Raw genomic sequence first — 14727 nt, 5'->3', positions numbered from 1 at the left:
CATAATAATATTGTTTTCTTCCAAAAACTATCCATGTAAAGTCTTTTTCTTTATAGAATCAATGTGATCTGTCGATTGTTATGACAGCAGACTCTCAGACAGAGTTGAAATTAAACTTTAAGACATCTCAGGCTGTTCATGTTTTTGTAAATATAAAAATGTTCAGAATATCTATTCACTTCTCATAAAAGATATAGGTGTTTGTTTTCACGTAGGTCGTTACGTTATACAGTTGTGTTTTACTGGTTCACCCCATTTGTTATATATAGCTCCTGGTTGGCTCGTGAACTCAAACAGGTTTGACACACCTAGAGACTCCAGTTGTGGTGAACCACCAAAACACATCAGTTAAACTCATACAGATATTTTGCTGTATTCCCACAGACATGCTTTCTCTTACATCAGAGAGAAACATTTTATAAGAAAGCCTAGCCTTTGTGTCAGACCATATTAAAATCTGCTGGAAATGTAAAAACAAAAAACCTAATTTTTCACTCTTATTCCCACATCTTTTGGTTTTGTTTGTGAAAAATGATTTATGAGTTTGTTTGGAAACTGTTAGTCTTTGCTTTGTATTTCCTAGCACCATGCATGGTAGTGTTTTGGAGATTGCTATGCAAAACCTCAAAATGGGGGACACCCAGGTCTACAGGAACACTGTTTAGCAAACTCTCTAAAGGAACTCCCTTTTCCTTCTGAGTCATATAAGAAGTTCAAATCCAGCTGGTTTTAGTGTAGCATGACAACAAGTTTCCACATGACTTCAAGGAGTGATTCTCTCTACCTACCGCAATGGGTAAACACTTGGATACATAGAAACCAGAGAATACAATGTAACCATGGGGATATGGTGAGGGCAAATATGCATACTGAAACAAAAACAATGATTTAAAGTTATGCAAGTAGTTTCCAGGGATGTGATGTAGTGATGTGTATGAGAGTTGTTATGCAACCAAAGACTGTGATGATAGGCAATGAGATCAGGGCACCGCCCTGATGTAAAGCACAACACAAGAGGCCTTGTAGAAGAGATTAAATAAATCTTTATTTATAATGACAAAAAAAAAAAAAAATAATTAAACATTCTAATTGTTTCACAATAACAAACATTTCTTCAAACAGTAAAATAAAACATTTTATTAACTCTGCTAAATCAATGAAATATTAATAACCTGAGTAGTAAATGCATGTAAATTGAGTTTACATTGTCACTATTAATACTGTGCATATTGATAATATTTAATGTGAAATACGCATCTAAAATTAGTACACGCCACAGAAATGAATAGAATAACAACGTAATAATTACGTCATCTTCACCGTTTGCCCCCATTTAGAACTAGTTCATTAACAAATGAAGTAGTTAATGGTTCTGATGGAATCAGTGGTCATCATTTTATAATGAAGCTTATGGAAATTAAAAAAAAAAAAAAGTCAGTGTTATTTTCTATTTCTTATTTTAACTTTGAATTAAGGCATTCTGTGGATGTTGGCAGAACTAAAAACGCCAACACTCTAGAAAGACCAAGAACAATACTGCTTCATTGTATGTTGTCCCCCCCCCCACAACACACACACAAAAACAGGGGTACTGCATCGTTTTTAAAGCTTGAATGCTGTTTCAAAATGCTATGAAAGTACTTTTTAATCTACTCCGACAAGAATTATTGAGACATCTTTTATAAAACTATGCATGTTTATATGCTCTATATAAAAGCTCTGTTACACTGTCCCTACTGTAAGGCACAGTACTGCTTGTTTCTCTACAACATCAATAGACGACAGGCATTATTTACGTATTGCGATCCTGTCTGTCTGTGTAGCAGCTTCTAATAAATGTTGCTGTGGTTGAGCTCAGATCAACAGTCTTTGGAGTTTTCTGAAGAAAATGTGCTAATCCATTTCTTTGTGCGGGCCAGACATTGATCCCAGCTGTACAAGGGGCAGTAATCGAAATAACGCTCAGCTTTGTCGGTGCGCACTGTGAAGGTGGTGCTAACAACGGCCAAGGTGTAACTGTTCAGCAGCGGTGTGTAGTTGTAAATGGGTTTTAGTAACCAGTGCATCAAATCATTAAACATGGCCAGAAACCATAACACCAGTGTAGGTATCCGGGCCTTTCGAAAGTTAAACTCTGATAACAACACCATGTTGAAATCTTCGTAGCTTTTGTAGGGCGAGTCATCGTAGCAGTAGAACGCTTCTCCTCCAACTTTCTCCGGGTGCTCTCTCAAAGCTCGGGCTGCAAGGAGATGCATCCAGGCAACATTGCCTAGGTAGACAAACAAGTGGATAAGTAACAGATTTAATTATGGTGATGGTAAAGAGTGCAAATACTTAAAATACATCAATTGTAGATACTACTTTAGTCATTTAATCTGCATCCAAGTGACATCCTTTCTATCCAGTTGTGGTCGATACTGCATGCCTTACATGAATGCATTTGTAATATGTATTAATATCATAAATGCAATCATATTCTGTTAAGAGATCAGAGGATTTGTGGTGTGAATTGGGATGCATGTATACATGTTCACTGATAATGACCATCTGGCTTTGAATTTATTATAAACTGATTAAAAGTTGTTCAAGAGCCTGCTTAAGAGCATCAGGGTTTGTTATCATTATCATCTGAAATTCTAATGTTATGAATTGCGTTAGGTGCAAAAACCTTCAAACTTCCTGCGAAGTGCAGAGGAAGTGCTTCTACATGCTACATCTGCTTTAAAAATGAAGGCGCCTTTAACCAAGTTTTCAGTGCCACATAGGAAACGTCACAGAAGTGGTAATTTTACCTGCATAAACTCGACCGTGTTCAACATGCTCCGGGATGCCTCCAACAATCAAGCCTCCCCTTTGAACACCCTGCTTATAGAAGTCCTTCATTAGCTGGTGCCCCTCGCCATAGATCCCCGTTGGCCTCAGCGAGCATGAGTATAAGTGCTTACCACCCTTAACCTGGACAGGAAATAAAAACAACTTTTAGTTTTCAGGCCGGAGGCAGATAAAATAAAAGAAAAAGATTTAGATATAATTTTAAACAGCAGAAATTACACCACTGTACCACCGCATAGCCACAAGGGAAATTCTCACATTCTGTGGCAAAGTTGCACAAGAAACACCCCCCCACTATGATTTTGTTTTTTAAAGGCTCCAGTCCAGCTCAGCAAGAGACTAAAAAACAAAAACATCTGCACATCGAGAGCCTCTGCATGGAACTGCCCAGTCAGAGTTTACCAAGGTTAAGCCTTTTTAGAGCTCTTTTACTGGTTTCACTGCATTATCATAGTTCAGTTCAAATGTACATTTACTAAATCTACTTCATTGTGATGTAGTTCAAACAGTTTACCACTTTTCTTTACACAAAGCACACACACTATTAATTTGTGAAATATATCTTACCTTGGTGCCATTAGCATCAAGCACAATTTTCTCTGCCTCTGACTTGCTCTTGGGGTAGGCCATGCTGTGTTTCACTGTATAAGGTGTGTCTTCATTGCCCCTACAAAAAAAGAAGTCAAAAATTCAGAGAAGTGCTCTGGAGAAGATAATCACCTAGTATTTTCTTGACCTTGCTGTGTGTGTTAGGAATGTGCTTAAACAAGGCGTACTCAACAGAAGTGTTGAAATGAACCTTGGCAAAGAAGGAAAGAACAAACTTGATATCTATGTTTATTTGCAAGTTTTTCAAAGTTTGTTCTTATCTTTTTTTTCCAAATCTACTGTCTGAATAGAACAAATCTTTGTAACAAGCGAAGGCAAAGGTTCATTCTTATAGGGTAACGTCAGAACTACAACAGCTGCCAAGGTGCCTGCGTACGTGCAAAGAGTGCACACCATCTGGGAGGCAGACAGCACGTCCAGCACGTTTGCTGGACGTGCTCTTCCTCATGTGACAAGGGCATTATGTGGAATTCTTTAAATCCATTTGTTACTGTAAATCCATTTTTGATATTGATAGTAATATGCTGTGACTTTAATTCTACTAGGAAATACCAGAAAACTAATCTGTCTGGCTGGAGTATGGGCTGACGTAGAAAGATCTCAGTAGATAAAAGAGGGCATCCACTTGGAATGATAATATCAATATTTTTTTCTTTTGAATCTTCATCTAACTATCTGAGAACATATTGTACTGTGGAAAAGCTTTGCACATGTTCTACATCACACATCACCAAGAAGGTGCCTGATTGGTCCCAGATTCTTCTGTAGCATCACAAACAGCCCAAAGAATCGTCAAAAGAGACAAAAAGAACAAGGAGTCCAGCCTCAGATGCTGGCCTCTGTAAAGCCCTAATCTCAAGATCATGGAGCCAGTCTGAGATTAGCAGGCAGCACTCAGAATTTTACTGGTACAGGTTGGAGGGCAAAAGGTGCACATGCTAAATATTAGGTCAGAGTTTCTGTAGAGCAAACTCTTTTTTTAACCCTTGGTACTGGTTGACCAGAATAGATTAACCATAAACCTCAGGAACTGGGTGGAATTTCCAACCAGACACTTAAATATTGAAGAATGCCCACTTGTGCACCATCACCTTAACCTTCGTGCATACAAGCGTTGCACACCAGGGTTTTTCATTTCGGTCATGGGTGACAATGGGAAAAACCCTACCTTGAAATGCTTTCAGCCAACGCACAAAAACTGTTCCCTCTAACCCACATATGCCAGTAAATGGTCTGTCTGTGTCTCCTATTCCTATACTCAAACAATATGACGGTGAACCATACACCTGGATCTGACTCATGCCTTTAGGAGTGAACTTTCCATTTGTCATCAGTCTTGATTCAAGAGTCATTTCTATTTTGGTTTCTGTTCATTCTTACCCAAAATATTCCATAGCTGTACAGGTATGGACATGCCACTCAAATGATGTCACTAAAATTGATGAATACACAGAAATACCCGGAGACAGTCCATATTTAGAAATGCCATTGTGTTGCCTTTTCCTCTCATGACAGGCAAAAAACCTGGCAAATGTACATTATGTAACAATTTTTATTTGTTAATAAATAATTTAGAACTATTCCTCTGGTATTAACCAACCTTGAGTGACATAACTGTGTAGATAGCATGCCATAGCAAATGATGGTGGCAAAACTTGTTTGAACTTTAAGCTCCAGATTTAAAAGCTGTATAACTGCAGCAAAATTACATAACACTTGCGTGACATAACAGACTGGAAAATATTAAAGCACTGGCAAAGGAAAGCTCAGACAGTAGCTGCCATTTAATGTCTTTCAATCAGAATAAACTACCTTGATCACTTGGTTGAATAAGAAACAGAAAATACTAAATACTGCATTTTTTCATTGACACTCCACCCCATCATATCTTGCTCTGCACAAGTCATGCGTTTTAAATGATTGTGCTTTTAAGATAAGAGCGGTTACAAGGCAGCAACTACAGAAAAGGAACTAGATGAGCTAAAGCACTTTCTCAAATGGGGTTTAGATGTCTACTATGTTGGCTCAGTCAGCATAAAAAAAACAAAAACAAAAAAACATTTTAAACAACTAACAATGTTATAGTTTTTGAATTTCACCTCTTAAAGTGATCTCCATTGATGTTGGGACCGACCACTTCCATGCTGCTGGTATAGAGGAGGCACTCGATGCCGCACTCCACACAGGCTTTGATGACATTCTTTGTTCCTAAGAGGAAAAGAAAACATTGTTTTTAGAAAGTCTGCTCACTTTTGTGTTGATAGATCAGACTGCAGCTCAAAGGACACTGTGACACAGAAATAGTTTATTCTATCAGTGCAGATTTGAAGAAATCTGCTATTTTTTTTAATGGATTGCTTCAAATTACTATATGAAACATTTCCGTGTGAATAATTTAAATGGGATCCATGTGTGTTCTGTTTATCTGAGAGGACGCCACGAATATTTCTGCTCCTAAACAGCATGGCCTCCATTATAAACAGTGCACATGAAGTAAAGTGGGGTCTTTAGTTTTTCCTGCATCTTTCTAGCTTCCACTATTGAGGCTATTGTTTACGTATCTGAAAGTTAAAAACAAAAATCTACGGAGTAAACACTTGACAAGCTGCATAGTTAACATTTGTTCAAGTGCTGATGAGAAGAAGAAGTGCTGATGTGTTTAATTTGCCATCTGAGCAAAACAACAACAAAAAAAACAAAAAAAAAAAACAAAAAACAAAAAAAGAAACCCACAGAGTTCACAAATACCATGCACAGCTGCACAGAGAACCGACAACCATACCACTCCCTGTAGAGTGACAGGCTTATCAGCACCAATGTGGTAGTAGTTGCCAGGAATATATGCCATATTTCACTAGAACAGAGCGAGAGGTTTCACTCGCTACAGGAAAAACTGAAAAAGCCAGACCAAAAACACTTTTACAAAATCTAACAGTAAATTTGCTGAATATGTGTTGTGATACTCTATTCTTGACAAAAGTGATGAACTGAAATTACCAGCACTGTCATACCTACAGCTGTGCTGCTAGCACAGTTAAAACTAATCTCACTTTAAGGCAAAAATACATACAACGGGACACAGATAAGACAGAGGAACAGACCATAATTTAAGATTCAATTTAGGTAAACCAGTTCCACAGTCTACTATGCATAGTGGCTCACTGGCATGACTTATAGGACACCTAATTAAATACAGGAAACACTAATTAAATTTGTTTGATCTGTATTTTTCCTGATGCAGTAATGTTTACTCTGCAAGCTCTGCTGTCTAGCTTTGGTGCCAACATGGTTGCATGTGGTCTGAAAGAAGGTTAAACATTGCAGTTACAGCCTAAAATACACAGGCTATAAGTGTTTACAACACAGTGCTGTTAGACTAGCATTTTAAATTTATACCAGTTATGAGAAGAAGAGAGAGATTTTAAACGAACACTAAAGGAGGAGGAACTAACAAGAATGTGTTGAAGAAAACCCCTTGAAACCAACACAGGGGAAATATTAAAATTCTTGAAATATTTTTCAGGTCTGTGAAGCCAAATGGGACAACCTCCCTGGACAGAGTAAAACAGACAATCAGATGCAACTACTGGATCTTATCACAGAGATTTTTACAGAAGAAAAACTTTAACTGTAGTGGTTTGTTCATATACACTCTAGCAATCCAAATAATTAACATCCAGATGGAAAAAAGCTGACCTCTGCACGAGATCTTTTTGGAGCCTTAGACAAAACTGCCTTTAATCTGCAGATATTGTTTTTGGGGTACAGATATTAAAAGCAAAGCCTCACCAGCAACAGGTGCCAGCAACATTTTCATCCCTTCTTTATTACTGTGATCAGTGTCTTCAATTTGGTTCTAGATTCAGATCGATTAAATGTTTTTGTTTTCCTTCATCGAAGCACATCTGGCATGCTGCTGTCAATAAAATTCTTTAGTCACTTAAAAGTCAGCGCCAGAGGCATTTCGGGAACTCTGGAAAAATAGGCTGCAGTATTTCCGGGCTGGCAATTGTAGTCAACAAGTCCACTGAAAACAAATACCTCTTGAGTATATAGAAGGCTGAATAGCTTATTCCTCTTTGTCACAGAGCTCCCATGTTTTCCACACACCATTTGATTTAAGGTTTAGTTAGCTGAATATGGGCATCTAGTTATTTTGGAGTTTGTCTAACATGATGCCAACCTACTGTTTTAAATGTCCAAATACCAAAAATATTATAGAGATTAATGATAGCTTCATCAGTGTTTGAGCCAAATTCATCTCTTGAGAGCCATTTTGCTACATAAAACAGCAGAATGAATGTTTAGACAGATTTTAAACAATACAACCCGCCCACCTTCAAAAAACCCCTAGAAACAATAGTAAAATAAACCCACTAAATTCCACAGACCCAAAGAAACGCTACCTTTGGGAACCATTTAAAATTGTTTTCCAGTCAAGAGTAAACTCATTGGTTAACTGTTATTTTGGACTGATAGGAGGAGCTGCTTTTGGCTTTTGGTAATCCAATACATTTATGAGTCACTAACTTTTCCAGGTTTGAACAAGGTGTTTTTATTTAGCCGAGACACTTGACACACAAATCTGGAGTCTGTCTCTGATGCTCTCATGTGCAAATAGAGCTCTACAGTGACATATGATCAGTTAAACCTTGACCTAAATGTATAATTCAACCGACTCTATTTAGTCACAGTTTCAGTCAGTGAATAGTGACACTACTCTCATCATGTTCCAAAAAAGTAGAGGGGAACAAAATGGGTTTCCCCAGCAGTTCGCTTCTCGTCTGCACAAAGGAAACCCATCTCCAATAACAACTTCAGCATCATGTAACACTTAAACTCACCACTAAATTCCACACTAACAGCATCAGCCAATTAGAGTTGAACTTGAAGTTTAAGAGAACCTGAGACCTCTGGTGTTTAAACAAAGTATCCTTTCATTAAGACGAAACAACACTTTGAACATACAAAATGAGCCCTTGACTGAGGCAAGAGGAAACCACACCTAAGACCAGAAATATGAATGTGTTAACTACAACTATTTTTCATTTTTTTTGGTTGAAGGGAAAAGTTCAGCCTTGGAAGTCATCCAAAGTAAATGCATCCAAGGTTTTCCTCTAAATATCTTTCTGTGGTAAAATGTTTTTCAAGTTTAACTGTCGACTGATGTTTCCACCCCATCCCTTTTCCTTGTTATCACTTTGATCTTTCCAAGCCTCACCTGTTACGTTGACAGAGTAGATGAGGGGCTCTGGGATTTTGTACCAAACATCAACCAAGCTGGCTGTGTGGATGACAACATCTGCTCCATGGGAGGCCTCCAACACAGATTTATAATCCGTGATATCTCCCTGAATGACAACCACTCTTGTCCGCTCTGGGTAGAAAACATGAAAACACAAAGTTAAAAAAAGAAACAAATAAACCTGAAAATAAATGTCCGAATTTTCCTGAGAATTCCACAAGGATGTTACAAATACACTGAGGAACAAACAGTTTGTTTACCAAGGAACTTCAAAACAACCTCATTGTTTTCCCAGCCCGCCCTGATTTCGTAATAGCAGTGTTATTTCCAGGTGTGATTTGCATCTTTCCGAATCATCAAGGCAAGTCCAATTTTATCCAAAGTGATAATGTTCTATTTTTAAATTCCACAGAAGTTTAAAACAATATAGGAGATCAGTCTCCACTGTTGAGCTGACATGGCAAAATATTATGAAGGCCTTGAACCTATAAATTATCTACCATTTGTCCTTGAAATGCTGATAGCTCTGCATCTGGACTTTCGCTCAGATTCTGCTGAAATTCAAACTCTGTTTTATGGGTTTTGGTTCTTAGATGGATCACTATGTGTTATATTTCCATTAGTTCATGTAAAGGATAGTTTTTCTCTGGCTATGAGCCTTTCAGAAAAGACCAGCAATATATCTGACACTAGAGTCAGATATTGACTGCTGTCTAGAAGTACCTTTTTTTTTGTTGGGGCATTCGTCACACCTTTGAGGGCCTTGCCTTGCTTAACTTCTGTATTTTACTGTAAGCAGACCAGTAATCAAGGAAACAAAACATATCTTGGCTTCTAAATTATTTAATTAATGTTTCCCAGGAAGCAGGGAACAAAAACAAACATCATGTGAACCATCTTTGGTCACGACTCCTGGTTCTATGTAAACCAACAGGTTAGCATTCAAATTATTCAAAGGGTGCTGAAAGTCACGGCAGGTGCAACAACAAGACACGACAGGTAAATTAAGGTGCGCTCAAAACACAGCTTTATGTTGCCAAGGTGATTAAAAGCATATCTGGGACACAAACATCAGGGTATGCATTTTTTTCCTTATAAGTTAATGCTGTACCTGCTCGAGGCATTTCATTCAAACAGACGCTGGTTAAGATGACATAAAGTTGGCACGCTAAAGGTTTGAGTTATGATTCTTATCAGGAATCTGTTAGCGAAGTGATGAAGACCGTTTTGTTTTTTCTGTAGAATTGCCAGGAAAAGGAAAAGGCTGCCGAATAAAACAAACAGCTCCATTGATTTACGACAGTATATCTGCGCGTATGTCTGTTTGCCGGTGAAAGATTTAACGTTAAATCGGTATATTAGCTAACGAAGTTCCGCATTATAAACAGAAACAGCATTGCAGTCACGAACAGTCACGAAGCGTTTCTGCTCGTCTTACCTGTGCTGAGATCATTCAAGGTCGGATCTACGCGTTTGTCAAACACCCGTATCTCCTCTAGTCTGTCCTCCTTTTCCAGGAGAATTCTCAGTAAATGCTGGCCGAGAAACCCGCAGCCACCGGTGATCAGATACACAAGACCCCGTTGGTTTTCCGACATTGTGTTACGCTAGTGATCTCTATGTTCTGCAGCGGCGAGCTGGAGCTTTTTTTATACTGTCAGCCCCCGCCCCTCCCCTCCCCTCCCCTCCCCTCCCCGCCCACAGAGAGGATGAGCCTCAAGGCAACTCCGGGGCTCAAGTGCCGGTGTCCTGAAGGTTTTAGATGTGTCCTTGATCCAACACAGCTGATTTAAATGGCTAAATTACATCCTCAACATGTCTTGAAGTTTTCCAGAGGTCTGGTTTATTACCATAATAAACTAATCATTTGATCCAGGTGTCTTGACCCAGGGTGATATCTAAAATCTGCAGGACCGGCACTCAAGGCCTGGAGTTGCCAACCCCTGCGACACCTTAAGCATTGAGAAAATAAAGTAAGTAAAGTAAGTCAAGGCATTCTGTACTTAAGTAGAAGTACATTTACCCGTGTTAAAAAGTATTCCAGTAAAAGTAAAAGTGAAAAAGTACAGGCTCTGAAATGTACTCAAAGTAAGAAAGCAAAAAGTAGAACAATTGTGGCACCTATTTTTATGCAAGTCAGCCTTGTGCTATATAAATGTAATAAAAATAATAGAAGATAGCAATTCAAACTTTATTTTAGTCTATTTTCTTTTATTTCTAATTGAACTCTTGAACCAGTTAAATCAAACATGAACAGAGAAAAAGAAGGAAATTTTAAAATAGCTCTATTTTATGTTGCCTACATTGTCCGGCAGATGCTGAAGGACCTCAGTCGCCTCAAAAAATAGAAACGACTCTGGCCCTTCCTGTAAAGTGCTGTGGTGTTTTTAGCCCAGTCCAGTTTATTGTCAGTGTATATTCCGAGGTATTTATAGTCATCCACAATGTCAACATTGACTATAAATACCCTAGAGTATACATTTTTGAGGCGACTGAGGTCCTTCAGTATTTGCTGGACAATGCTCAGGATTTTCTACGAGTCTGCTGTGGCCAGTGCAATCCTCTAAGCTGTTGCATGCTGAGGGAGCAGACTGAGGGTTGCTGATGCTAACAGACTCAATAAACTGATCCGCAAGGCCAGCAATGTTTTGGGGATGAAGCTGGACTCTCTTAATTTGGTGTCAGAGAGGGGAATGCTGTCCAAGATAAAGACAATGTTGGATAATACCTCCCACCCACTCCATGACATGCTGGCTAGCCACAGGAGCATGTTCAGTGAGAGATTGAGATTACCAAAAAGCACCACTGTACGACACAGGAAATCATTCCTTTATTTATCAGTAAGTGAATTATATGTATGTATATATTGTGCTATTTCTTACTTCTTATATTGTCTGTTTTTGTTACTGTTTGTACTGGCACACTCTAACCAACATAATTTCCCCTAGGGATCAGTAAAGTATTCTGATTCTGATTTACCCCTTTTTGTGTTTTTGTGGCCACTATTTTAAGTTTCCCCTTTGTCTCGCTAGGTAGGTCAGTTTGTTTGAGTTATAAGTATTGTTTGTCAACTTTGAGTAGAGTTCTGTTACTTTGACCCAAGATTTTGATTTTTTTTGTGTAATTTAACCAACTTTGTTTTTGGGTTAAATAAAAAGAAAAAACCTTTATTTTGGACTTTAACCTGTGCCGGAGTTTCCTTCACTGCTCGGTCCATCGCATGGAGGAACCCTAAAATTGGTTCTAATGGCTCAGCGTGGGGAAAAGAATCACAACTCCCAATAATTTCTATTGAGGGCTCCAGTAGATTTTCTTAGTGTACAGTCTGTGATCAGCTGGCCTGCTTCTCTTTGTGGATGTACATGACTGAATTCAACCAGATGTCATCAGATGTTTCATGAGTTGTCCTGGCTAATTTCCATCTCTACACTGACAGTATACTGTTTATACGAACTTTATACTAGACTGAATTAAGGTGGTATGAAATTAGAATTCAGTTAATGAACCTAAGCAACATCAGCTTCATTCATCTCTGCTACACCTTATGTAACCTAACCTCTGACTGCAGTCAAGTGGGCCACCATTCGGGGGTCACGGTGACCACGTTTACTGTGCCCTTTAAAGGCATGTGTTCGTACACTTTTGATCAGCTGTAAAACAGCCTGTTTCAGTTTAAGCGTTGTTTTCAATAAACTGCATGCTCAAAAAATGTTTTGCCTCACTCTCATTTCTTCTTGTTGCATGTTGAAGCTCTACTTGGAACCTTGTTTAGATCCAACCATGCAAAATATGAATTTTTGCCATTTTTCAAGTGGTCTTAAACTTTTGATTGGGCCTGTATTATTGTTGTTGTGCCCACTTTAATCTCTGACTATCGCACATGTTTTTTTGATTTTCATCTGTTTTCATGTGAAGTCTCCAGATGGTTAATACACGAACAGGACTGACTTTCATGTGTTAAATCTGTTTGATGTTGAATGGCCGAGTCTGTTTTGAAAATGTAAGCAGTGAAAAGTACAGCGAGTAGCGAGTAAAAATAAAAAGTTGTCAGAAAAAAAACTACTGGATTACAGATACCTGAAAATTCTACTTAAATACAGTAACAAAGTATTTCTACTTCGTTACTCTCCACCTCTGCCTGTAATATTTTCAATAATAATACCCTGTGTCATTTTAACTACAGTAAAATGCAAGCCTAAAATAACAATTTAAAATACTATGTTATTGTGACCTCACACCACAGACTAAATTGACGAGTTTATTAAATGTTTACTGTCAGATTAATAGCTGTAAAAATGGACTTAAGGAAATGTGACTGAAGTATTTTGGCAGGTTCATGTTACTGATATGTGTAGGTAAACAATAAAGCATAAAAATATACAACCACAATGAAAGTTGTGGAGTCATCTTCTAGTTTTCAGGTGCATATTTGAGAGAACAAAGTCTTCATGCAGATGTTTCCACAACAAACTTGACAGGCGTGGACAGTGTCTGCTGATAAAGCAGCAGTATAGCAGTACTCATTTTTTATAACAATTTTTTGTACAAGAGATAGTTGATGTACATACATATAAATACATGTAGCTTTAAATAAACATGGGGTCAGTTCCATATTTATTTTGTTTATAAAATAAATATAATTATTATGCTACATTTTGCTTCTATTTCACTATATTTTGGAAACAAATATTAGTTTATATTATACAATATTGCAAACCATCATAGATTTATTTTAGTCATTGCCATTTTTTTCTGGTTGGTAACCATTAGTGAGGGTAGTGTGGGTCAACAACTTCTAGTTTGATAGAAAAGAGAAAAGAGGCATTTATGCTGCATTATGACAGAAACTGGTCCTTCTTGTGTTCACCATGCTTCATTAAATGTTACAAAGGATCTCCACTGGACTGCGGACTACACTTTGGAAAATCTTCCGCTCTGTTTTGTAATTGTTTTAGCATGTTGCATTGCTTGATTACATCTACCTTTAAGTGCACAACTGCTTCTCAAGTTTACTAAAAAATGCTTTTGAAGTGGTTAGCACTGTTACAGCCCCCTTCTTCAACTTGGGTGTTCGAACCCACTGTGTACTAATAAATCCAGTAGTCTGTAGGCATGCCTGTTTGGTTAACTGATGATTTTAAGGTGACCAATGATGTTTAATGTTTAAGAACATAAATATTATCTGTTGTGATAGACTAAGGAACACCGCATACCCATCCTTGTGCCTGAGGTGAGCTGGGATCAATCCCAACCGTAACAGTTTTAAGACCACACTTTATGCACCATACTTTAACAGAGGACGTCATTAGAAAAAAGGGAAGAAAACTGGTCACATTTCTATAGTGTCATTTCAAAAGGAAGCAGATAAGAATGACTTGATGGTTAAAGGTTAAGAACAATTTTTTTACTGCTTCCAGATGAGTTACAGGGTTAGGAGTCTTCAGCCATGCTAGCAGCTGTAATGGTTTTAATTTTAACCATGCTAGTTGAAATGTGTTTAATTTTCCAAAAATGAACTCATAAATCAGACAGTTCAAAGGCATGCCTGTTTGGTTAACTGGCGATTCTAAGGTGACCATTGATGTGTCTGAAACATAGCATACCCATTGTTGTCCCTGAGGGGATCATGAAGTTACAAATATTTGATGGGCTCCAGCCAGCTTGTTTCAAGAATAACAAACCTGAACCTGGTGCCTTTATTGCCCTCAATAACTTTTAACCAGCAGCTAATGGCTTCAGAAGTGATGAGGGGAGCTACGGGGGCCTCATTATCTTGCTTTCTTTACTTTCCTTCTGTCATGAATATATTGTTATATAGTATAGTGGATCAGAAGACCTGTGAATGTAAAAGTAATCCCTTAAACAAAATATTCCATTTCAAGCATTTTTTTCTGCTGTTTTTAATATGTTCGCCTCTTGAACACACTCACCTGCTTTTCACTGTGAGGAACAGTGGATCAGAAGAAAGTTGGCTTGATAGTGAGAGCACTAAAAAGATGGGAGTTGGAAATGCATATAAGGGCACGTGTTAGCCAGCT

General features: G+C 38.0%; 1 protein-coding gene across 1 annotated transcript; it reads right to left on the bottom strand.

Moving 5' to 3' along the window:
• Positions 1–1096: 1096 nt before the first annotated feature.
• hsd3b7 (hydroxy-delta-5-steroid dehydrogenase, 3 beta- and steroid delta-isomerase) lies at positions 1097–10318 on the bottom strand. Its single transcript, XM_063470825.1, has 6 exons — positions 10128–10318; positions 8666–8821; positions 5544–5652; positions 3403–3502; positions 2796–2958; positions 1097–2272 (listed from the first exon to the last, which is right to left on the bottom strand). The coding sequence occupies exons 1-6, from the start codon at positions 10285–10287 to the stop codon at positions 1860–1862; spliced, it is 1101 nt and encodes a 366-aa protein (XP_063326895.1). The 5' UTR covers positions 10288–10318; the 3' UTR covers positions 1097–1859.
• Positions 10319–14727: the final 4409 nt, after the last annotated feature.

Source organism: Pelmatolapia mariae, linkage group LG4 (genome assembly GCF_036321145.2).
Source record: "Pelmatolapia mariae isolate MD_Pm_ZW linkage group LG4, Pm_UMD_F_2, whole genome shotgun sequence".
Taxonomy (NCBI): Eukaryota; Metazoa; Chordata; class Actinopteri; order Cichliformes; family Cichlidae; genus Pelmatolapia; species Pelmatolapia mariae.
This window is presented reverse-complemented; position numbering and strand designations above follow the sequence as displayed.

Coding starts and splice junctions, on each gene's coding strand:
- hsd3b7 (XM_063470825.1), bottom strand. CDS start 10,287: ATGTCGGAAAACCAACGGGGTCTTGTGTATCTGATCACCGGTGGCTGC. Junction 5,653..8,665: donor CTACTCTGTCAACGTAACAG/GTGAGGCTTGGA, acceptor TTTTCCTCTTAG/GAACAAAGAATGTCATCAAA. Junction 3,503..5,543: donor AATGGAGATCACTTTAAGAG/GTGAAATTCAAA, acceptor CTTTTTTTGTAG/GGGCAATGAAGACACACCTT.